The sequence below is a fragment of the Equus caballus genome, chromosome 19 (assembly GCF_041296265.1).
Source record: "Equus caballus isolate H_3958 breed thoroughbred chromosome 19, TB-T2T, whole genome shotgun sequence".
NCBI classification, from domain to species: Eukaryota; Metazoa; Chordata; class Mammalia; order Perissodactyla; family Equidae; genus Equus; species Equus caballus.
In genome coordinates this window covers 55,888,122-55,914,444 of record NC_091702.1, presented here as the reverse complement: position 1 = coordinate 55,914,444, position 26,323 = coordinate 55,888,122, and the positions used below count along the sequence as shown (strand labels likewise).

The window sequence follows — 26,323 nt, the reverse complement described above, 5'->3', positions numbered from 1 at the left end:
TTTTTCTTCTTCAGTTCTAGAAAAGTTTATGGGAATATTTGCTATGAAGAATATTTTTAAAGCTTAAGATTGATTTTTCAAAACAAAAAAAAAGTCCAAAATAAGTATTAGAATGCAAACATATTCATCGTTTTTTCAGTGGAAGAATTTTGATTCCGCCATCTCAGTGTGCAGAAGGCACTTTTTAAAAAAGTTAATCTCTTTATTTTGAGGTAATTGTAGATCCACATGCAATTATAAGAAACAATTCAGAGAGATCCTGTGTCCCCTTTACCCTGTTTTCTCCAGTGGTAACACCTTGTAAACTATAGTGCAATATCACAGCCAGGGTATCGACATTAATACGGTCAAGGTACAGAACAGTTCTAACACCTCAAGGGTTCTTCGTGTTACCCTTTTATAGCTGCTCCCACTTTCCTTCCGTCCTTATCTCCTCCGTTACCCCTGGCAACCTCTCATCTCTTCTCTATTTCTATAATGTTGTCATTTCAAGAATGTTATAGAAATGTAATCATATACCAGGTAACCTTTTGCATTTGGCTTTTTTCACTCTGCATAATTCTATGGAGATTGAGCCAGATTGCTGCCTCTTGTTCAACTCCAAGTCTGGGATGTCAAGGCAAAAGGGTATCCTAGGGGACTCATTTCTGTGTTTTTCCTTGGGTCCTTAGGGTTCCTAGCTGATCTGCTCTCTCCTTACCATCTTCCAGAAATTTCTTATGTTTGTCTTATATGTAAAATGTCCAGGATTCGTAGTTAGACTTAGTGGGAGGACCAGGGAAAAATACCTCTTCCACCGTCTTCCCAGAAGCAGAAGTTAGGGACGTTAGTTTCCCAAAGTTTAGAACGGCCAACAACTTTGCTCTGGTGAAGTCGAATTGACTGCAAGGGGAAAATCTTTCTGTGGGGGGCATGTGCTGTTGAAGAATTTTGGCTTGGAAAAATTGATGTTTCTCACTGAAAATTACTAAGACCATACCCATTGTAATTTAGATTTTAAGAAAAGACGATTTTAAGAAAATGCTAAGTAGAATTAAAAGGAACAAGTTTCTCAGACATTTCTTATTCTTTCATTTTGATTGTAGAATGACAGAACTGGAACTTTTTATTTTTTTTTAAAGATTTTATTTTTTTCCTTTTTCTCCCCAAAGCCTCCCAGTACATAGTTGTATAGTCTTCGTGTGGGTCCTTCTGGTTGTGGGATGTGGGACGCTGCCTCAGCGTGGTTTGATGAACGGTGCCATGTCCGCGCCCAGGATTCGAACCAACGAAACACTGGGCCGCCTGCAGTGGAGCGCGGGAACTTAACCACTCGGCCACGGGGCCAGCCCCCAGAACTGGATCTTTGAAAGGTCATCTTTGCTAGCGGATCACGAAGACCAAGACCTAAGTCATGTTAGACAGATTTCAATTTTGAAAGTTGTCCTGGGAGAAGGGAAAATGTAGTTACTTTCTTAACATCTCAAATATAGAAAGAAGACATGTCATTGCTTAGTTTGCATTTCTGTAACTAAAATTACTGGCATGCTTTTTAAAATTTTAACACGTGGTGTTTCCCATGTGATGTCTCTCTTGTAGGTAGTCTCATTACAACACTTTCAGTTGATATGTGATGTCCCCCCTCCTTTTCTCACATGTCGACTTTCCTACTTTTTTACTCTACCAACCTCTTTATGTACAAAAAAAGAGTTCCTTATATTTTGGGGGACAGATTTTCAAATGTGACAATTTAGTTTAAGGTCTTGATACCTCTCATGGACTGGTTTTGATTGAAGAAAATAAAATATTACACAAAATTCTAAAATTATTTCAATGGATTGTGTTTTGTAGACTATGGTCTTTCAGAGGAAACAAACCAAAAGATCCTCTGGAACTTAGTTAAGCTGAGGTGAAAATGTAAACGAATGACAGCACTGTTGGATTTTTGTTTTGCTGTCTTTTCTTTAATTGTGTTGAGCAGTAGCATAATTCCTTTAACAGAGAGTTCAGGCTCCCTGCAGAATTCCTTCTGAAACACTGTGCACATAAAAGGAAAAATATCTGGCATATTTTTCTTAGACACTATGTGGAAATTATGATTATATTGATCACATGAATTTCCTTTCTTTATAGCCAGTGTTTTTCAGTCTATAGGGAGAAGTGCATTATTTTCCCCTTAAATTATCTGAGTTGAGGAAATAATGTTATGGAGTCATTCATATTGGGCATATTTTTGCAAATGATATCTTTTAGTATTTTAAGAATAGTTCACCTCAACCCTAATATTTTATAAAAGTAAAACTTTTCACAACTTGCACATCTGCCAGTTGATTTTAAATGGCAAAATGATGCAAAAAGGCATCAGGAAAAGGACTACATTACAGAAGATCCTATTTATATCTTGCTGAAGTCTTTGGTAGGTCATTGTGATCAGAAATTAACTTGAGTCTGCCTGACAAATACCAGTAATAACTAGAGGTGGAAAAGCAAGTTGAGAAAACATTCTTGGGGTACAAAGTAAGAGGATTAATTCAGTCAAGTGATGGTATTTTAGGACATGTTTGCTGCAAATGAAAATAAAAATAAACATTATCTCAGTATATATATGTATTATATATAATCTATATAATTATATATTATAACATATATTATTAAATATATTAATAACAGTATATTTAACAAATGTGTTAATAATTAAATGTTATATACTTATGTTATATATATATATTTTTTTAGAGCACAAGCTCCTTCCGAAATAGGGACACAGCTAGAAACAGTAGTAGTAGAGGCAAGTGGGTTTAAGGGAGACGTTGACACACCAGTGAGTTATAGTAATTTTTAAAAGAACGATCAGGAATGTGAGGAATTGATTTATGAAGTGAGATTAAAAAACTAGGTTTCTTTGTCTGAGTATGAGTGAGGCAGGATGTGATAAGCTGCTGAGGTATTTGAATGATGCCTGCACTCAAGGGGCGGGGACATTCATGGTCTCTGGAGATGAAGGTGGAGCCAGGGGCCATGTCAAATAGAAACCTAGATTTTACATCCAGAGTGGAGTGTGTGCACTGGATAGAATGGACTTTTTGGAAGGCAGTTCTTTCTAGAAGTGACTCCACTGGATTTCATATGCTGTAGGAAATGCATGTTGATCTGTATTTGTGGGGATAGAGGGACCAAATGGCAGTGAGAGACAGAAAAGATTCCTTCCTCTCTCCGTTACTGTGGTGACTGGGCAGAGCACTGTTGCCAGGGGCTCAGGCACGTGATCCACTCGGGAGGGAATTTGGGGCAGTGAGGGAATTCTCTCTCCTTCCAGACTGGCAAAGGAGGCCCATAGATTTGTGAATTTTCAAGGAGACATTTGGTTATATTCCATGTTTTTCCTATATTTCCTTTGCTGAAAACAATTGGATGTGGTTTTTAGGTTTGGTTGTTAACCAGTATTAGAGATGGTTACCCAGGACCCATAAGACAATTATCTATTTCACTTCCAATTTTTGATGGAAACCATCTCTAGTCATGGTTAACAAACACTAAGCACCTACTCTGTGACAGGCACCAATTTTAGACTTTATAGTATAAAGTATATAAAATATTCTCAAACATACTCCCCTATTGATTTCTCTCAAGAACCCAAGGTAGGTGCTAATCTTATCATCTCTGTTTTACAGACCAGGTAATAGAGACTCGCAAGGTTGAACTTGATAAGAACCTCTGTGTTATAGGTCTGGCGGGTGCCAAAACTTCAGATCTAAACCTGTGTTCTTTCCACTTAATCGAACATAGACACAGATTCTGCTCCCAAAGTCCAGTGTTTCTGTGAGAGAGAGAAGTCGATTTACTCCACAAATTGTTTACATGAGATTACAGACAGAGGCACAATGCTTCCTTCATGAAGAGTCCTGATATCTTTATTTCAAAGTGCTTCTCCTGTTTCTGCTCACTTTACCCCTGATCTTCCTGGGTAAGTGGGAGGTACCCTTTCTCTTACAGGGTGTTCAGTGTGCACAAAGGCAGGAACACTGCCTCAGATTGCAAGGGGCTGGGAAGGAGGGCAAATGAAGTGTTGAGCATTGGCAACTCCTTTGAGATTGGGAGCGTGGGGGTGGTGGGGGTGTGAAGGAAAATGAGGAAGTAGGGGAGCAGATCTGCTGCATAATCCGATAAGGATAATTTATTGTTTAGTTTTTTTGAGGGGAGGGATGGGATTTGAGTACATTTTCAGACAGAGGGGAAGGAGTCAATAGAGAGGAAATAAGAGTGTAAGAGAAGAGATAATTGATAGATCAAAGCCACAGAATGGTGGGAGGGAATATGGGTGCAATGGTGCAGAGGCCTTTGCTTTGGAAAGACCAAGGGACTTGCCCTAGATAATTGGGCTAATGCCTATATTGTGTCTACTGTGTCTCAGACACCATCATAAGTGCTAAATACATATGTACGTATGTATATATATGTTCTGTTTTTTTTTTTTTAATCCTCATGACCACCCTATAAGGTCTATACTTCAGTAATCCTCTGTTTTATACGTGAGGAACTAAGACTCAGAGAAGCTAAATGAGTTGTTCAGGGCCATACAAGTGGCTATGGAACCAGCATTCAAACCCAAGCAGTCTGGCTCCAGAGTTCAAGCTCTTAGCCACTGTGGTACATTGAAGAAAGGAGGACTAGATAGATAAAGATAGATAGAGGAGGCAGTGATGGGGTAAGTGTGAAGGCCAATTACAAGGTTAAAGGGTGCTGTCGACCCTCACATCTGACACCAACTGCAAGTTCAGGAGTTCCCAAAACCACTCTCAGTTTCCATGATTCGGTAGAAAGACTAACAGAACTCACTGAAAGCTATTATAGTCACAATTATCATTTATTACGGGGAAAGGCTACAGCTAAAGATCAGCCAAGGAAGAGACACATAGGGCAGAGTCAGACGGTTCCAGATGTAAATCTTCCACTGTCCTCTCCCTGTGGAGTCAGGGTGTATTACCCTACTGCATGGGTGTGTGACAAAACACATGGAGTGCTGGCAGCTAGGGTAGCTTCCCCATGCTCCAATGTCCAGAGTTTTTGTTGGGACTTCATCACCTAGGCGTGATTGATTGATTGTCCACATGGTTAATCTCTGTCTCCAGGGTGAGTGATACCATGTGACACCAAGCCCCCACACTAAGTCACATGGTTGGTCTTTCTGGAGTGGTCAGCCCCCACCCTAAGATTATCAGCTGTGGCCAACCTTGCCCTAAACAAAAACACTTCTATTGTGTATGAAATAGATTACCTTCCAGGAGCCAACAGCAAAGATTTCTTTTTGGGCAAGACCAAGTTCTTGATTACACAGTAAGTAAATGAACTTCCTTTAGTAGGATCCCTGAGTCCCTCATCTTTAGGTTTTGGGCCAGCTACCTGCTTGAATTAAGAAAGGTTTTCATAATGGCTTCTCTGGGGGGAACAAAAAGGAAAGGAAAGAAAAAAAAGTTATTTCAGAGGCTTAAAATAATATAGGTCTACTTCTCCTTCATAGTCCCTGGCCAGCATGGGTTGACTTGGGCCTCTGCTCCATACTTCCTCACTCAGGGCCCAGGCTGGTGGATCCAACACTATCTGGAGCATCACTCTGCCTTGGCAAAGCAAGGCATGTAATGAATCATGGACTGGCCATTCAGGCAGAAGTGACACACATTGCTTCTCACATTTCATTGGCCAATGCAGGTTTGACAGTCATATCTAGTTTAGGGGTTGGAAGAGAAGAACCATTTTATTCTGTGCCCAGAAGAGGAGAACTGATCATAATAGCTCCAGTTACTACCCAAGGGATTTATCTCTAAAAACAAATAGACCCATATAAAAGACTTGTAGCTGTTGCTTCTGTTTTCCTCCTGTTTGACCTACCTAATTGAGACATCAGAGTTTGTTTGTGGAATCCTGGAAATTCTGCTTCCTTGCTGTCAGCTCCAGCTCGTCTCGTTCTGCCATCCACTGTTAGACCAGAGTCTCTGACTCTCACTGGTACATCCTATGAATTTATTCTAAAAGTTTCTTTAGGGCTAACAAGATCTCTTTGAGTCCTGATATAAAGAGAAAGAAAGTTGACCCATTTCTCTGCGTGTACCTTATCCCTCTTAACAAAGAACCCCATCTCTCTAGCCACATAGTAGTTGCTGGTCTCAAGCATACTATGATAATCCACCACTCTGTGTCTTTGCTTCTATGGTTCCTTTACAGAAATGCCCTGCCCACCTGTCCAACAGACCAGACAGACTGAAAGTTATCTATGAGTACTCAAATCAAATTTCTTTCTCTGTAATTTTTCTCTATTGCTTCCCCGCATGTGAATCCATGGGTTTTCTGTAAACTTCCGGTATCACTATGTTTTTAATTGATTGCCTATTTGTGCCTCTTGTTAAAGACTTGAGGGTAGAAATGCTCTCTCTTTTCATCTTTGTACCCCCAGCACATTACTGGGCAGAGAGTAACTTAATAGAGCTTTATTGAATCAAAGATTATGGAGACATTATTAAGGAGACCTAATTGAATATATTGAACATATTATGGAGACATATCTTATGGAGACATAATTGAACCCTTAGGATTGGCAGAAGAGGGAAGTAAAGTCAAACTTATCAGTTACAACAGGTCCTCTTAAAAAGAAAACTCTCAGAGCCAGCCCTGTGGCCGAGTGGTTAAGTTCATGTGCTCTGCTTCGGCGGTCCAGGATTTCGCAGGTTCGAATCCTGGGCACACACCTAGCACTGCTCATCCAGCCATGCTGAGGCACGTCCCACGTGCCACAACTAGAAGGACCCACAGCTAAAAATAAATACAACTATGTACCAGGGGGCTTTGGGGAGATGAAGGAAAAATAAAATCTTAAAAAAAAAACCCTCCTTTCAACTAAATTATCTCTAACCCTTAAAGGTTGACCCTTTGTTTTATGTAATAAATGATCCAATGTATTTCATTATAAGTGGAAGGATTTTAACAAAAATTTCACCGGTGCTTAAGTATTAGCTACTGGTGTTCTGCATAATTTATTTCTGTATCCTATTTACCGTCCTGTGGCCTAGACTGGCTGCCCTTGATTACAAGGGGACTGGGTGGGTTTAGGAGACGAGTGAGGTCCCTGACGAGTGCTGTAAACTGTAGTGGGGCAATGCCAAACACATTCCTCTGAAAAAGGAAGAAAGCTCTGAGGGCAAAAACATACACTCGGCCCACAACTTTTTTTTTTAACCACTGAGGGAAAGAACTGCATACCTTTTTCTTCAGGTATGTTTTTTAAGATCTTGCATCCCCTTCAAAACTTTCTTTGCTATATGTGGTATATAGAGATGGAAGAAAGGGAAAATGGAGAGGGAGAAACAAATAAAAATGTATTTAAAATAATTTGATTCAAAGTGACCTACTTTCTAAATCCCTAACAGCAATGTTTTGGACCATTTAGGTACTTAGACTCTGTACTGGTGGCTTTTCAAGAGAATGCACAGTAGGATGCTGGTTTGGAAAGGTGGGTAGGAATTGGAGATCTCAAAGAGGGTAGCTTGGCAACTCAGCAGATTGCCAGGTGAATCATCAAAGGAAATCGAGGGTTAGTTATGGAGCTGTACATCGCAGTTTGCCAATCCCAATTGGCGCGTGAGGTTTCAGCGTAATTATTAATAGTGTCCTGTTTGATTCGCAAAAGTATCCTGGCGTGCAGCAGTCACCCTGATTTTGGGTCACACAGAATGGGGAATGTGGTAGATGAATGGGAAGGAACAAGACTCCAGAGTGAAGACGGCTCACGGGAGAATTATTTTATGAGGGTGAATTCTGTTCAGGGTTTTCCTTAAAAGGCTGCTTGTGTGTTCTGAAATGCCTTGCAGACTTTCTTCTGACGCACTTCTCGTCATCAGTTTATTTTTCTTTGGTGCAGCTTTTACGGGGCCAGCGTGGCTCGGGGTGGCATGGATTTCTTCTAGACTCGTGGGCAGCAGTGCTGCATGCGTGTGATTCAAGCCTGGACAGATTGGCTGTGAATGGGTTGATAAGAATAGAGAGAAACGCATACCAGTAGACCAAACTTCCTGTGCACAAGCCTTTGACTACTGCGTTTCACTGTCTGAAATAGCATTCATCTTAAGGCTGGGATCATTTATTCCCTCTGGAATTAAGCAATAGTGCTGGCAGCAAAAGGAACTATTTTGGGAAGGAGATGTGGGAGGGATTTTGCTATGTATTGCAGGCTAGGCAGAAGTCCCTGTCATGCTTTTGAAGACTGCACCGTTCATTGGAGCCCTCGGAATTGGACATCGACTACTTTCAGATAATCCCAAATGTAATTAATGTCAAGGCTAATGCATACACACTGTAAAAATTAGTAAAGACTGAGTTTGGATGCTTCCACTTAATTTATCTAAATGGCAGAAAGAGAACGTTTTGGGGGGAGATGAGCCTGTAATGCAGAGACTGTAGAGAAAGGTAAAATATAACATCTTCTTCCCGTCCCCCTCTTCATATATGCCCTTGCAGGCTGTGTATGCATTTTCCCATGTAGATTTTTCTAGATTGTTGGAGAAGTTTAAGATAAGGCGGTGAATGCTTTGTCCCCCCGCCCCATGCCCTTCCCGTCAAGCTGAGATGGGTCGGGCTTGGCAGCTGGTGGCAGCCGCAGAGATAAATAAGCAGCAGGGCTCCTGGATGGACAGGGGTGCAGAAGCTCTTGGGATGAGTGGCTGCCGTGGGAAGAGCCATGAGGACCGAGCTGCAGCTGGAGTCCAGAGGCGCGGGCAGTGAAAGGGAGGTGGGGCCTGTAGGAACCAGTTGAACAGTCCTTTTGATCAAGCTATTGAATTTTTTTGGGGGGCAGATACCTAGAGGACAGATAAAAGTCAAATACAATTTAAATGATTTCTATCTTATTTAATTAATGAATTTAAGGGAAACCAGGAAATTATGTTGGTCTGTTGCTATTTAATGTTTCTATTTGATACTCCTTCAGTTAATAAAGAGCTAACTGCCTTCAGAATTTTCTGTTTACAAATTAGCTGCCATTAGAAATTGAAAACGGCAGCCCAGTGCTGCTTAAAAATTTTCTATTTTGTTACTGATAACCGGTTTGGAAAATATTTTTCTATGGAAGGCTTTTGAATTCTCTCTTCAGTGTGGTAGATGTAATCACAACAGATATTTTATGTTATTTTATTATTTTTCTTTTCACTTTCGCATTGGAATTAATGTGGGAGGTGAAGACGTTGAGGTTTCCCACCCAAAACAGTGCTGTCTAGACTTATGATAAATATTTTGTAAATTATATCCTGTTGTTCACAAATATGTAATAAATTTACTTAAAGTCAAAAATGATAAATATCTACCTGTTTTGCATGGGAAGCTTGGTGAAGCATCAGTAAGTGGCACCATTATCTACATCAATGGCCTATATATTGATTTTCTTAAACAAATGAATTATCGATTTATTTTCCACTAAATGAATCAAAGATTTAATTATGTCAGAATTTGAAATATACTAAATGTCTTTTTATCTGGACATGATATGAAGTGTTCTTCCTTTTCATGCAATGTTCCTACTTTTTTATAATTTTAATTACTCATGTGAGAAATTGGTAGAAAAGACCTTCACCTGGTGATGAGACATAAAAAGTTTTGAAAATTTTAAAGCATTTCAAGAAAAAAATTAAAGATCTGGTTATGTCTTCTAAATTAAAATATCCTTTAAGTAGCACTTTTCCTTTTGTGTGTCTAACGGTAGAATAATATTTGTATAGAAAGAGAATTAATTTTAAGCACAAATATTAAGTCTGTATTGATGGAAAAGCTAGACATTGTTGAAGGTAGATGGGTAGAGGGAAGGAAGGGGGATGAAGATATTAAAAATGGAGATTAAAAAAAAAAACCTTTGAAGTGTTTGGAGAATTGATAAATCAAGAAATGGCTGACTGAGCCCTGCTGTGTGCTAGGTCAGCACTGGGATACATAAAGAAAGGGGCAGCCAGGGTCCGGCCCCGTGGCCGAGTGGTTAAGTTCGTGTGCTCCCCTGCGGTGGCCCAGGGTTTCCCCGGTTGGGATCCTGGGCGCGGACATGGCACTGCTCGTCAGGCCACGTTGAGGCGGGGTCCCACATGCCACAACTAGAAAGACCCACAACTAAGATATACAACTATGTACCAGGGGGATTTGGGGAGATAAAGCAGGAAAAAAACAAAAAGAGAGAAGATTGGCAACAGTTGTTAGCTCAGGTGCCAATCTTTAAAAATTTAAAATAGGGGGCAGCCAGAACGGAGTTTGGGAGGAAAATCAGGCATTGTTAACCCGGGTTTCATCTGGATCTTTAAATCCATCCATCAAAGATGATGGAAAGTCATCAGCCGAGTGTCTGTGGGTTTATGTGTGGGATGAAGTCACCAGTGGTCCCAGCCTCTTAGTCTTTGCATTTGGAGTCTCTGTTCCTGCAAACTCACCGACCTGCCCCTCCTCCCTGTTCCAGGAGAGACAGCGTCTGGAGACGATCCTCAGTCTCTGTGCTGAGTACACCAAGCCCGACAGTGGCTCATCCACTGGCACCACCGTGGCAGATGTGCAGAAGATCAATAAGGAGCTGGAGAGGCTGCAGCTCTCGGATGAGGAGTCTGTGTTTGAAGAAGCCCTGGTGAGCCCTGACACCAGATACAGGTGCCACCGGAAAGGCTCTGTCCACGATGTGGACTTGGCAGTCTTCGGGAGCCTCGGTCAGAGCACTGCCAGCTTCCTTTCCCCCAGGAGCGTCAAGAACGAGGACCTGCTCAGGGACCTCACCAGGACTCCGCCACCAGCCTCCTCTGCCTTTCTGAAGGCATCCAGCGAGTCCGCTTACCTAAGCATCCTACCAAAGGTAAAGCCGACGTGGACCCAGGGCTTAGGACTCTGCGTCTGCATTGCCCTAGAGATTAGAGGGGTTATCATGCTTGTTTTCCAAAATGTTTTCTGTGAAGCTTCAATTTAAGAGGTGATTAGCTAAACAGGGTGCAGTAAATTGGAGTGTTTACTAGAAAGTACCAAATTTGCCCTGTAAAAATTGTAGCAGTACAGAAAGTAGAAAGAAAGTAATGTTTCTTTTCTCCCTGCCCCTTCCAGTTGTACTCCTGAGAGAGAAACACAGTTAAAGTGTCTACGTGCCTTCCTAATATTTCTGTGCATATACTGGGTATATTATAGGTATAGACACACATAAACACACACCTTGTGCTCTGCAGTTCTTTTTCCTTCAATAAATGTCTTGAGTTTCTTTGCGTATTCATATCCACAGCTCTACCTCACTCTTTTTAATGGCTGACTAGTATCTTATTATTTGGAAATACAATTTAAATTGTTCCCAGTTTTTTATTGATAAAATCTATATGTAGCAAATATCCTAGAATATACATATTTGCACAATTGTGCAAATGTATCTGTAGGATCACTTACTGAAAGTGGAATTGCTAGGTCAAAGAGTTTGTATATTATTCATTTTAACCAGTATTTCCAAATTATAGTCTCAAAAGACTGTATATTTCCGGGTGACACTTTCACTAACAGTTTCTGGGTGCACCTCATTCTGCATACACTTGCCAAGGCTGTATGTTATGAAAACTTTTCAATTTGCTAAGTTAATAGGTATTTTAATTTACTTGTCTTTAATTATGCATAAAGTTGGGCATCTTTTCATATTTTTAGATGTTAATTTGTATTTTGACCCACTTATTCATGTTTTTCACCCATTTTTTTAAAAGTGTTTTGTCTTGTTTTTACTGAGTGGTAGCAGCTCTTTGTGGCAAGGAAATTAGTCTTTTATCATGAGCAGTCTTCCCTTTGACTTTATTTATGATACTTTTTGCACGTATAAGAGTTTGATTTGTATGTAGTCATAAATATTACTTAGTCTTCTGGTCCTTTGCTGATTTGAAAGTGTCTTCCAAATTTGAGGATTTCTTAAATGGAAATTGAGGAAAATGTTTTGGTGTTTCTTTTTACACAGGTTAAGTTTTTTTTTCCTATGAAATTAAAAGAAAAATTATTCCCCTACCTGTTTTCTAGAAAGGATTTAATTTTAACGATTTCAGGATTTAAAATTTAATTTCAAATTTAAGAAAGCTTACAATAAAAGATATAAATTTTATTAGGATACAATTAGAACACCAAAAATAGTAAATAGGAGGGAAAAGCAGGTACCATAGTCACAAGAATTTATTTATTTAAGGACAAATAGGATTAATTAATTAATTTATTTAAGTCACTCTGACCATTAAGTTCAACTCAGAGATTCTTGGCCAAAGAACCAAAAGATGAAAAAGATACATCAGTTAAATTTTTGTTGCAAGAGAAGGACACGTACAGATTCTTTAAGAGAAAGACGTTATCATGGTGCTAAATTCTGGAAGTAATTTATCATGTGGAGTATTATTCAGAGGAGTTTGTGTGTTTGTTTTTATTTTCAGTTGTTTGGCTGCAACAAGACTTTTTCACTGAGTGTTCCTAGTCAGAAGTCCTTACCTACCTTTTTTTTTAAAGATTTTATTTTTCCTTTTTCTCCCCAAAGCCCCCCGGTACATATTTGCATATTTTAGTTGTGGGTCCTTCTAGTTGTGGCATGTGGGTTGCCGCCTCAGCACGGCCTGATGAGCAGTGCCATGTCCATGCCCAGGATCCGAACCTGCGAAACCCTGGCCACCGCAGTGGAGCGTGTGAACTTAACCACTCAACCACGGGGCCCGCTCTCTTACCTACCTTTTGAGTTGTCCCATCATAAACATCAGGACTCCGGACTGTTCTATCTCTTCTTTCTTCTGATGACCACATTTACCTTACTAATTCTCCGTGAAGAATAATTCTGAATAGGACATCTGTCTCTATTGCCAGAAAGTTGCAACTGTTACAAATTAGGATCTGGGGGGAAAAAATCAAAAGTTGTTGATGTTCCGGGAAAGTGGATAACCCATCATTTGAAAATTTGAGCTGTTGGCATCAGCCACTGGGCTTCCTTAGAAGTCTTTTGCTGCCTTTACATCTTAAATTCTTTCACATTCCTTCCTTCATGGAGCTCTGCAGATTTTTGTGAAAATGGTGAGCTGCGTGCCTCTCTAAAGACTAACTTTTGGGAGACAGGTTTCCTCCTGAGGAGGGCTGTGACAAGAAAGCTGTTGCTGTGTAAAGGAGCAGATCATAACAGATGTTTTCATTGCTCACATATGCATTTGTAGAACAAGAGGCCTCTGAAGCTTGGAGCAGCTTACCTTGTGGCAGGAGGTATAAGACGGTGCCTCCTTTAGAGAGAGGAAACATCAGTGCACCTCTGGGTACCACATAGCACCTAGATGAGGGCAAGTGAGGGGGAGATGGGTTCCAGGGAACCAGTTTTTTATTCATCACTTTTTGAAGACAAATAACTGTTATCTGAGACAGGAGATAAAAGAATCTTTTTTTTTAAAAAAAAAGGTCCCGGGGCCAGCCCCCCATTGTGTAGTGGTAATTCCACCGTGCTGCACTTCAGCAGCCCAGGTTTGCAGGTTTGCACCCTGGGCGTAGACCTACACCACTCATCAAGCCACGCCGTGGTGGTGACCCGCATACAAAATAGAGGAAGATTGGCACAGATGTTAGCTCAGGGCTAATCTTCCTCAAGCCAAAAAAGAGGAAGATTGGCAACAGATGTTAGCTCAGAGTGACTCTTCCTCACCAAAAAAAAAGTCCTGACCATTAGTTTTAGATGTCCTTTCTCTTTGGGTACTCTGCTCACTGAATTATTTACTTAACAGAGTACAGTGTTTATAATTAATCGATCTAAGGATTAATGGAGAAGAGAGGAATATGAAAAACCTTCTAAGCTGATTTAAGGAAACAAAGGTTTTAATGATATTTAGGAAACCTGAGATTTACCATTCTGGAACTTGCTTTACCTAACACTGAAAAAGGCAGGTGACCTTGGAAATATGCTAATTTTAATTGGCTTTTATGAACCTGTCTACTGCCCCTTGAGATGAAAACTGAGAGTAGCTCACTCTTCTCTTTTTTTTCCTTGCAGTTTTATTGAGATGTAATTGACATGCAGTACTATTTAAGTTTGTGTGAGGCATAATGACTTGATTGACATATACTGTGAAATGATTACCACAATAAATTTAGTTAACATCCATTACCTCATATAGTTACCAAAAAAAGGTTATTTTTCCTTATGATGAGAACTTTTTCACACTTCTCTTTTCAAGTAATCGTTCTGTCTACACTGGGTAGCCCTCGTGTCTGCACCATCCTCTGGTTGCAAGAGGTTTCTAAGACTTGCAAACCAAAGGGCAGATACAGTGTTGTGTCCCTATTCTCTCTCCTCCTCTGTGTGGATCAAGTTACCTCAAAGGTAACATGTTTGGGGATGCACATACATGTGTTGTGGGCTTATGAAAACATGTCACTCTCAGTGGAATCCTATCCATTACTATAAAAAAATCCCAGGTAGATTAAAATTGCAACTTTCTGTCACCATAAAACTAAAGCTGTTAGTGGCTACCACACCCTGGGCTCTCTATTGGTTTTCTTTATTTGGATATAAATGAAGTTACAATATCCTTACCCTATTCTGTCACAAACTAGGATTTTAGAGTGCCTTTTGAAGATTTTGCTTTTTGTAAATAACTCAATGGTAAAAACAGTCATTTCCTAGATAGCATTTATTGCTAGAAACAGCCTCTCGAGGTTTCAATTATTAAATACACCTGTTTGGCTAGGTTTTCTAGAAACTTTGAGTTTTACAGATACTTATAATCACCATTAATGCCTATCTTTGTAGTTTTGCAGATTGTCCAGTTTTTATCTTCTCTTAATGCTTTGCTTCCACCAGTGGGAGAGATATTTTTAAACCGTGTTGGAAGTTGAAACCTAAGAAGAAATGTTGACCAACAGGATACTGGCCTTGTTGAGGCCTTCCTGCTGGGATTACTCGTCAGTGATTTTGGAATGCCGTTCACTGGGACAGGCATTCCTCATGCCCTAAAACAGGCACCTAGGTATTAGCACAGTGAGATTCATTGTCTGCGATGAAAAGGTCGGCCGTTGTTTTATTAGTCGATAAGACACTGGATTTAAGGTGACAATTAAAAAGCTAAATGTCAAAGCCTGGAAGGCCTTTGTTCTAATCAACACGAGATACAAAATAACTTCTCAATCATTTAATCTCCTTAAGCAGCAGCAAAGTGAGGTAAAGAATAGAGAATATGACTAAAGAATAAAGAATACATGATGCCTATCTTCTTACAGTAAATTTTAGGATTGTTAAATAAATTAAATGAGCTTAGTGAGGTACACAAAACTTTTAATGGTTTCTTTGGTTAATTTAGATATTCTTTTCAGTGATTAGTGAGTAATCTTCAATAATTTACGTAACTGCACTGCTATTTTCAATTTATAGTTGTGAAATTGTATAATTATTGACTTACTGATGCAAAGAAGTTACTTCTTTTTCAAAGAGAGATAAAGATAAAATGAATAATATGCCAATACCAGCATCCTTTGACATGCAGAAAGACTGGTCTCCACCAGGTGATATCCAAGATAACTAGCAGTGAGACCCAATAGTATGGCTAGAGATTCAAGAGGCTGTTGTAGGAGATGTACTCACTTGGGGAGGGGAGAGAATAAGGAGCTTGTAATGAAGGTGCAGTGACCCCAAGAGATCCCTGAGGAAGATGTCGAAAGTCTACATTCTAGTCTGTGCTGTGCCAAACTTTCTTTATTGCCTTAGAGAAGTCACTGCAGTCTGTGGACAACAGCTTCCTCATCTATGTAACCTCTAAGTCATTTCAGCTTTGAAAGGATATGAATTTGTACATTTAAGTTAGTTTGTATGAGCTAACCTTAAGAACCTGCCTGCTGAGGATCTATGGGGAAAAGACAGAGAAACAATCCAAAGAAACAATCACAAGGATGCTGTTAGAATCCAAGTAGACACGGAGACTGTGAAACCCTAGACTTACGACTGGTTTATTAATTGAGAAATTCTGGAATTGAAGTGTGAACAGCCCTTTTCTGTGTTGATTAATCACAGACCCCAGAGGGCATAAGTGAAGAACGGAAGATTCAGGAGCTGGCCGCAATGGAAGAGACCCGGATAGCAATTCTGAACAACCTTGAGGAACTTGAACAAAAAATCAAAGATATAAATGACCAGATGGACGAATCCTCCAGAGAGGTAGACACCACAAATCCACTTGTTACCCTCTCCCTTTCTTCTTTCTTTCCTTTAACTTGGAAATATTGATGCCCATTAGGGCACAAGCTTTGGAGGCGGAATGCATAGAAGTCTATGTGAGCAAACATTTGTTCAGTGGGTACAGGTGTAGGGTAAAAATGCCTTTTTTTACATTTCTTTCTTCCTTCTGGTTCTTTTTTTTTTTAAATTAGATGAGATAAGTGTATGCAATGTTTAATGTACTTTATGTATAACTGACTTTGTCTTGACTAGTGTATACTTTCTGACCTGCTACAAGATCTGTCAGCTGAAGTACCATGTATTTAGGTGTTCAAGTTCAAATCCAACAATCATTGTCTGAGCATGTTGACTATGAGTTAGGTATCACCTTGGCACTATGAGGGATTTACATATAAATCAAGCACAGACCTACTTTCTACAGGTTTGCAAACCAGGGAAGAGACAGACGTATTCTATAACATAATTGAAAAAAGGGGCATTTTTTATATTACCTCCACGGAGTGAGAGGAGCAACTAATTCTGCCTAGAAAGGGTCTGTGTGTCTGTGCTCACAGACACAGGTGCAGATAGCTTGGTAAGTGGAAGGGGACTGCCCACCTGTCTCTTACACACAGTCCCTGGAAGCCCCTCCTGATGGCCTTGTGAGGAATGCAGGGCTTGCCTGCTGGCTGAGTGTAATTTTCACTTCCTGTGGTCCAGCGACAAACAAAGACGTGGCTGTGCCCAAGATGGCTCATGCTTGAGCCTGAATCTAAGCCAATAGGCAACTGTCCTTAAGAAGTAAGCTGAAAAGGGATTATTATAGAAAAATTAAATGATAACTAGTTTTCTTAGGAAATATGTCCTGGGTTCTCTGCTTTCTTATATAGGAATCCTGAGTCTCACATGGACTTTCTGGAGCGTTCTGTAGACTCCACAATCTGGCTGATACGGTAGTTACTTTTTGAAATTTGTAGCTATTGAAAATGCACCTATAAAGTGGGTAGCTGAGAATCTCCCCAAAGATGAAGCAACTCTGAGCTTTGTTTTGTGTCCTCAGTTGGATATGGAATGTGCTCTTTTGGATGGAGAACAGAAATCGGAAACAACTGAACTTATGAAAGAGAAGGAGATTTTGGATCATCTAAACCGGAAGATAGCAGAACTGGAAAAGAACATTGTTGGTGAAAAGACCAAGGTAAAAGAAAATTATGTTTGCATGCCATTTTTATGGGCAAAATGGTGGTCCTGTTTGATTCAACTTAAATGTATGGATTACCATGGGTTTGGATTTTTGTGTCATGTTTCTGGAGACAGACACACTAGAGAAACGTCTTGAGATGAGGTACATTGTCACAAACTAAGGATTATCAGGTACTGAGCAGCTGATGCTGAGAGAGTAGAGCCTATAAAATTTTCAAGCTGATATTCATGGTAGCTTATGCTACTGGACATGAGTGAATTGCCTTTTTCCATCGGCCTTTCTGCTCTTCTGATTCCACTGGGTTTCTTAAAGAGTTATTTTAGTATACTGAATTTCTTTACACTGGTGCCTTGTAGGGATGGCTTAAGCATATTCAAATATGGTTGCCTCATTTCTTTTCATTTTTCTGTTTATTAAAAAGATGAATGAGAACCATTCATCTCATCTCTCTTGCCTTGCCATTGTCTTCAATGCAAGTGCACTGCTCTCTGAAAATGCACTGAAGTTTTCAGGGGATCCTCTCACACTGCCAGCTGCAAACTGTCCATGACACACAGTTGACACTTATCTTGGAAAAGGTCTGACTTATTCAGTTCAGACCACACCTGAATGTTAGCTGATATTACTAGGGAAAGTATGAAAAATTACTTGTGGTTCTTAGAATTCAGGGCAGTAGTTGGGTTTTTTGTTTGTCTGTTTATTTGTTTACTTTCTCTGGGAAATATTTACTTACTCTCATCGCACATTCTGAGTTAGTTGCAACTGAATGAAGCCTAAAATAAAAAATAAAATTCCAGTTTGGGAAAGGAAAAGCAAACAAGCTTTAACACATTCTTCCTTGCTCTCCACTAATCTGAGAAAAAGAAAACAATTTTAGTGTGAGTATGTTCTCATGGCAATATGTGGAAAGGATTTCTGCTGAATGTGGCTTCCTTTTTAGGCTCTTCTTTGTTTGAGACCTATAAATAAGGGCATTTGATCTCGGTGCCAGAGAATGAGCTCAAAAAGATATTGTCAGAAATGGAAGTCAGATTAAAAGCTACACATCAATTTCTTCGTTGCCTGCTTATCAAGATTAAACTGCACAGCTTTTCCATATTAAATTTTATGTATGTTCCTTCTAGCTCCAGACTGTGAAATAGTAAAGAATCCATTTGGGTAGTAGGTATATTCTTCTTAAACGCTCAAAACCACATCAAAGGATTGATTGTCTAGTTCTGCAGCACAGGAACATTACGCTTTTCCAAGATTCTGTACTGATACTGCAAGAAGCTTTTGTAGAAGCTTTGTTTTGGTACTTATTAGTATTTTACTATTTATGTCCTACTGGAAGACTTGTGCGACATGGGAATGGAATGTCATGTTCCCTGTGAGCCTTTCTGCCTTCCTCATCCATAGAATTGTTTATCTGCGTGTAGCCCACATATGACATGGCCTATGTGTCATCTGCCCATTAGCATCAGATTCCACACAAAAGTGAAGCAAGTCGAGTCAATGCTGAATCTCACTTCCCAGACCTAAAATAGAGGTGGAACTCCAGGAACATGGGCAGAAGCAAGCAAGGAGGCCTCCTCCATCCTTTTATAATTGTTTTTGTGGCTTGACAGAGGCTCTGCATAAGAGAGGGTATGGTGGGGGTTGAAATATAGGACGAGCTCCTGCAGCTGTTAGGGAATTAGTTGGTCTTGGAACATGGGATTATTGTCTGTCATCACATGGCGTGAAAAATGGCAGAAACTGGCTTTGGGTGAGGGATTCCTGAGGAGGATGAGGGAAATAGAAAGACGTTACTACATATTCTTGACAACCAAACTCAAATAGAGACTCGGTACTGCTTGGCGACACTATGATGTTTCTCAAATAAACCTCTTCTACCATTTTATGATGTGGCTCTTTCATACCTTCACTCTATTCAAACCTCTGGTCCCCTTTTCTCCCACTGACTCTGAGATGATCTCACCACCTACTTCAGTGAGAAATTAGAAGCATCCCATCTCTTGACAACTAAGGAAGGTTCTCTCTTCCCCTCAAAGACCCGTCCCTCTGGATGTGCTCTGGCTGTCACCCCATCCCACCGTCTCGAGGTCTTCAGTCCTTCTGTACCCCAATCCCCCCAACTTCTCCCTCTACTGGACCCTTACTGTCAGCATGCCAACATTATTATTCTTGAAAAATGTTATTATTTAAAAATAAACTTCCTTCTAGCTACCGCCTTATCTTGCTTCTCTTCATCCCAGCCAAACTTTTCGAACAGTGTTCTTAGTGCACTGTGTTCTCTTCTTCAGTTCCCCGTTAACTGTTCCTGCCATTCCAGATGGCATAGGCCCCCACGGCCCCTCAGATTCGCTCCTGTTAAGATTCCTGAAGACCTGAGTGCCACCTAACCCCATGGCTGCTTTGCAGTCCTCTTGTGATCAGACCCCTGAGCAGCATTCAAGACAGGGAACAACTCTTTTTCTTGGCATTCCCCTCTCGCTGGCCCCTTTGCCTCGTGTACCACACTCTTCCGGCTTTCCTTCTCTTCGTCTTACTTCTCTCTCTGACTTTCCATCAAAGAGTGTCCTTTGCTTGCTTATTCCTCTGCTTCTATCCAATCAGTCATTGGAGTGCTTATCTCTGATCTGAATTCTCTTTTTTTTTTTGGCATAGTCAAACTTTCCCAGAAGTGCACAGAAAAATTCTGCTTGCTCTCATTGGTCTGAATTAAGATATATGTCTTGAATCATTCACTATTTTTTTAAATTGAGGTATAGTTGACATATAACATATGTTAGTTTCAGATGTGCAGCATAGCGATTTGACATTTGTACACGTTGTGAAATGATCACCACAATAATTCAGTTAACATTCGTCAACTCTTCTTGAGAAGAGAACCCTCTTCTCTTGTGTCCTCACATTCTTCTATAGCCATGGCTTCCAATAACCTCTACATGCTGGGCACTGTTGAATGTATGTCTTTAGCCTACAGCCCTTTTCTGAACTTCTGACTCACATCCTGTAGCCTACCTGACCTCTCTGCCCAGATATTTTCAACGGAACGCTCCGTAACTGAATTCTTGAGCTCATCCTTCCCTTTGTCTTCCACACACCTCCCCGCCTCCAGTCCTGTTCTTCCTGCAGCTTCCCAGTCCAGGAAATGGCACCTCTATCCCCCTTTGTATCCAAACAGGAGATCTTGATGCCTCTTTCTCTGTCACTCCCACATCCAGCTGATTGCGAAAATATTTCTCAATTACTTCAACTTCCCTGTATCTCCCCTAACAGATTCTCTTCTAAATCATCAGCATCTCTTCTTTAGCCCCATTTTCATTTGCTTCCTTTCAGTCCACATTCTTCCTAGCAGCCAGAGTGATTTTTAAAAAAATATAAATTAGGTCATATCACCCTGATTTGCGTTCCACTATATTTTATATAAATCTAAATTCCTTGCCTGGCATGAGCCTTCCTGTCACCACTCTCCCCCTTCCTCACATGCCTGTCGCACTGACCTTCCTCCTATTTGTTTAAAGATCCATCCTCCCCTCCTCTGGCTAAGGTCCCTTGCAGATCCTGGGCGCTCCCGGGAGGTCCCTGCCCCATATTCCATGCCCTGGGGGGTTCTGTATTTCAGGGCTGAGGTTTAGTGTTAGTTTTTCAAAAAGAAGCCTTCCAGAACTTTGCAGTTCAGATTTGGTTCTCCCTGATGTTCTTTTAGCCCTTTTACGAATCGCATTTTATAATTTACATCTGTTTTGGTCTCGTTAGATGTTTATTTCCCTCTCTAGCCTGTGAAATAGGGGAAAGCACCGTTATCCACATTTATCCAGCTCCTAGTAGGTGCCAGAATACTCCCCAGTATTTTTGGGAATGTTGTCCTTTGGATCTCCTGCTCACGGTGAGTTCAAGCTGAGCCTTAACAGAAACATTGAGCCAAACACCTGCTCGAGAGCTCCGGGGACCAAGGTTCAGGACAGCTGGGATGGTCTGGGATGGTCTGGCCAAGTGCACATGCCAGCGGGCTTGTCATCCCGCTGCCAGGCCAGCTGGAGCGTAAGACAGAAGGAGGAAGCGGCCTTTGCCCTTTTGGATCTCGTTTCCTTTTCCATACACCTGTTGCTGCTGTCAGATATAAACCATGGAATGAGAAAACCAAAACCTGAAAAGATATCCCTGTTGGTCAAGCTCCGATTCAGATGTCGATGGCACATCCTGTGGGCCTTGCCCTGGTTTTTGGAGACGGGGCCTGGCGCCATAGGAAAAAGGTTCACTAACACCTCAGAGCTCAAAGTCTGCCGTGAAATTGTTGGCGTTGTCCCCTTGGCTCTCAAAACCAGTCTTCAGTATTATTAGCTGATTTTGGAACTATCGTTCTACTTTATGTATTATAAATTAATATATATTTTATATATAGCTATATAGTTATATATAAATTTATATATATATTTTACATATAAAAAGTAATATGTATTTTAGATGACTGCTATTTGTTATGTTACCATATAAAATATAAACTATATGCATAATTATATGTACAACCTAAAATATAGACAATGTGTTCAATTATATATTGAACATTTTTGCAGTGGCTCCCTGGGCTGACCTTTCACTGCCCTATGGGTACCACTGTCAAGAGCATCAGTAAGCCTGTTTCCACGAGGCCCTGAGCTAAATGTCACCTGCCTGTTATGGTCTCAGACAGTAGCCGCATCACAGATAGAGTCTCTATGAACGTGGATACACCCTGAGCAAATATGAGTGTCTGACATGAACATGAACCCGGGGGGGTGTTTATTTGATGAAGCAGTAAGCAAAGAGCCTATCACGTTTTCTTGGGGTGAGTGAAAGGAGAGAGGACAGTTGACCTCTGCTCTAGTGAACTGTTTCAGTTTAATGGGCTTGGTGACTGAGACGGGGAAGCCACCAGAACCGTGAGGCTCAGTTTAAGCAAAGGCTGCTTGTGGGACTGGCTTCCCTCCCTCGCACTCTGCCACCTCAAGGCAAAGCCCAGTTTGGGGCAACTGCCGAGAAGGTATGGACCTATGCATTTGTTTATGTAGGTTTTCTTTCTGTCTTTGTCTATTTTTGGCTATATTAAAATCAAAACTAAGAATAGTTTTTAAATGTTCTAAATTTTTGGATTATCTGCATCTCATTTCTGCTCTTTAACGTAAAAAAAAAAAATCAATAGTCAGTTGTACCGAAATGAAGGAAAATGGTTCAGGAAAGGCTCTGCTTCTGTGGTCTTATTGAAGCCTTTTTCCCTTACCTAGATGGCAATCCTAAAGCTCAAACCATCCTTTTGTTTAAGGATCTGTCTTCACACAGATAAATTGTGGTATTTTGTAGCCATCCTGACCTGTGCACTTTTATAACTAAACATACTTAAAGGTGTGGCCTGGAGCTTAAATTGCTCTATGCCATGCACCATGTTCCTGAGTAAAATCTTTAATTATTGGACTAATTTTTCAACAATAAGTGTATATCATTGTATATTAAACGGTTAAATTTTATTCTGCATTATTATGCTGCCAGAGTACCTGTTACTTCCTGCTCATCCTTGGAGCCAGGAGGACAGAGAACCTGGCCCTGAATTCCTCAGGAAAGTGTTAATGCCTCTTGAGTGCCCAGCATTGGCCAAGTCACAGCTGGCGGTCAGCAGGGCCCAGCCCTTCCCGAGCCTCTTTCTTACATTTCAAAGTCAACTCCCTGGTTAGAGGAAGAGGAAATACATCGTGGGATTTGGGGATTAAATCAACGGGATTCCAGATTAGGGTTATTTTTTCTGGGGGTTGTTTGATTACATAAATCCTTAGTGTTCTGATTTTCCAGTTTTTTCTACACTAAACCTCCATCAGTTGTGTAATTAAAATGTCAAAGCCAATGGAAAAGAATTCCTAGGAAATATAAGGATGTACCTCTTTAGAGGCAGGCAGAGAATGAGTTCTCAACAGTCAGCATTTGTCAACACAGGTCCATAATCTTTCCTCTGTAATTCCAAAGTCTGAAAAGTTTTGTGGGGGAAAAAAGTCATTTTGTATGATTGGCCCCAAAACTTAGTTGGTTGCCTGCCTCCCAAACAACCCCACAGGGTTTAGGAACTGGAAGGAAAGAGATTCTCAGGGTGTATGGAGAGGACTTTGGATGGACCCCCCCTTAGAAGTGATGGCTCAGGGACTATGAATTTGAACACATCACTGCATCAAATTCCAAACCTGACCCAGTGTTTCATGAAACATGGCCTGAGTACCTAGTGTGTGCTGGGTTCTGTGCTAAATAGTTTGGAAGTTACAAAGATGGATCTTAATTTTTAAGAAAATCTTTAGCAAGCTAATAAAGTTGACAGATTTAGCAAAAAAGGATGTAGGATGCTCAGTTAAATTTGAAATTCAGATAACAGAGTAATTTTCTTTTAGTGTAATTATGTCCTACGCATCATTTGGGACATACTTAATATTAAAACATCATTTGGGGGCCTGCCCTGTGGTGTAGTGGTTAAGTTTGGCGAGCTCCACTTCGGCAGCCCAGGTTCGCAGGTTCAGACCACGGGCACAGACCTACACCACTCATCAGCCATGCTGTGGCAGCAACCCACATACAAAATAGAGGAAGATTGGCATGGATGTTATCTCAGGGCTAATCTTCCTCAAGCAAAACAAGAGGAAGATTGGCAGCAGATGTTACCTCAGGGTGAATCTTCCTCAACAAAAAAAAAAAAAAAGAAAAGAAAGATCATCTGTTGTTCATCTGAAATTCAAATTTAACTGGGTGTCCTCTATTTTATCTGGCAGCCTTACAAGTTTAGTAAAGCAAGCGTCTTTTCGGGGTAACCTTGAAACATCCACTTACCAGGTATTGCACACTTTTGTAGGATAAAATGATTTTTTCATTGTTATTCAAGAATTTCCTATGTAGTGGTAGAATTCAAATAGAGCCTGCAAGTTAAATTTCAGTTCCTTCCTTCATGAATACAACATAAAATAGAGAAAACTATTATTGTCTTCTAATCACAGATCTAGCAGAATAAGTGGTCCCAAGATGAGCCTTGGATTATTAAATTCATTCAAGGTTATTGGAAACTCTTGGGTACAAATTCAGATTATTTAGGGTAAGCTTATAACCACTCCTGATCATTAGAAGAGAGACATTTTGCATCCGAACTTGAAATGCATTGTTCCTCTCTGAATACATATTGCATACTGGAATCTCTCACAGATTATTTTTCATTTGGTTTACCTGAGGCATTTAATCTGAATGTAAAAATTTTACAATTGGGATGTTACTTGTAAGGGAGGCCTTTTATACTAGGAAGTAAAAGTGCCAAGGTCAAATGTTTTCAGAACAATTTTGTGTGGATCCCAGATCAGTGTCCCTGTGTATCATTAGAAAAATCAAATTGTAGTAGTTGCCTTGGCTTCTCCCATCATCCTGCATGGCTAAATCATGGTTCTTAACCTGGCTACGTATTAGAAAATCTGGAGAGATTTTTTAAATGTTCATTCCCTAGCCTTATGTCCCTGGATTTCTGACTAAGTGGAGGCCTGGGAAAAGGTATATTTAAAAGCTCACCCCGCTTATTCTATCGTGTGGTTAGAGCAAAGAACCACAGAGCTAAATAGGTACTTCATGAGGATGGTGATCAAGTTCCCTCTTTCCTCTACCTCTCGTCTCCTTATAATTATTTATTGAGTGAGTGAACAAACAACTCTCCATGAAAGCAAATATAAGCCCGATTTTGTATATTGATTTCTATTTTAAATTACCTGTGAATAATTTACCTTTGGCCATGGATACACTTTAGGAACTTTGTCTTAAATATACAAAATAGGCAGAATCTGACAATGAATTTGTGACCCAAGTGGATTTACCAGTACATCAAGAGACGACAAGTCGATGTGAAAACAGCACCAACGCAAGCAGCAATGTCTCTAGGGGAGCCACATTCTGTTCTTGGTTTTGTTAATGCCCCCTTGTACGTCTGGATTTTTCTAGAATGTTCCAATTCCTTGTATTCTTATTTTTTCAGCAAAGTTAAATTTGTTAAATTTATTAAAAATACACTTTAATTCATTTATTTCCTGAAAGTAGATACGTGAGTCTTAAAAAAAAAAAAAGAGTCGTACTCTCTCCCTATTTGGTATTTGGAAATATCCCTGTGCCCATAGTTAGTTAGAATAGGTGAGTTTACCAATTTAAATCTAGAGGAAGGGAGCAACACCTAGTTTTAACATTTTACATATAAAAAGCAAGAGTCCCTAAACCCTGGAATGCCACCTAACTTATCCATCTATTTTATCTTCACTGTAGAAGGTGATACTTTCAGCTCTAATTAACTGCTTGCCTAGAGCTAATTTTCCTTTGCAATAAATAGAAGAGAGGAATATTAAAACTTCCTGGGTAATAAATAGAAGAGTATTAAATATTCATTTGTTTCTGGCTCAAAGTTGGTCTACTTCTGGCTCTTGCAGGAGTGATGTCACCTCTGTGGTCCTCTGTGATTTATGGACGGGCCCACCTGCCACTAGTCCTTTCATCCCTCCCCTTACTTCCTTTGCCCCAGCTTTGACCCCCCTGTCAAGCTGAGCTTTTGCTTCGAGACCCAGGTAGCGGTCACAGCCTTACTGATAAACCGCAGAGACGCTCCAGAAGGTTCTGCTGGTGCCTGCTTGCATAATTCTTCTGCTTCCTTGAGTGGAATTGTGAAATGTTTGGAGCACCTCAGAAGGAAGGCACTGTGTAAACCTAAGGTATTTTTTATTAGTTGTTTATTTGTGCTTGTTTAATAATAAGCACATACTATTATGGTTATTAATATTATTAATATTGTTAATACAATAAAAAATGGAGAGCATCAGAGGAGTAGTTTGGTTATTTCTTCATATTTGAGACCTATGTTTTAGGCCGGTGCCTTTCCATAATATCAAATATTGTGTCAATGTTTTCTATCAAGTATAAATTTAAATTTTAGGGCTTTACACATA

General features: G+C 40.2%; 1 protein-coding gene across 50 annotated transcripts in view; it reads left to right on the top strand.

The window, feature by feature from the left end:
* Window positions 1–26,323, top strand: part of PHLDB2 (pleckstrin homology like domain family B member 2) — a 222,954-nt gene that overhangs the window by 144,853 nt on the left and 51,778 nt on the right. For all 50 annotated transcript variants that reach the window (XM_070242834.1, XM_070242823.1, XM_070242832.1 and 47 more), the window contains 3 exons: window positions 10,457–10,840; window positions 16,019–16,162; window positions 17,223–17,360. In XM_070242834.1, coding sequence (XP_070098935.1) covers window positions 10,457–10,840; window positions 16,019–16,162; window positions 17,223–17,360 — 666 coding nt within the window. The remainder of the gene's footprint in view (window positions 1–10,456; window positions 10,841–16,018; window positions 16,163–17,222; window positions 17,361–26,323) is intronic.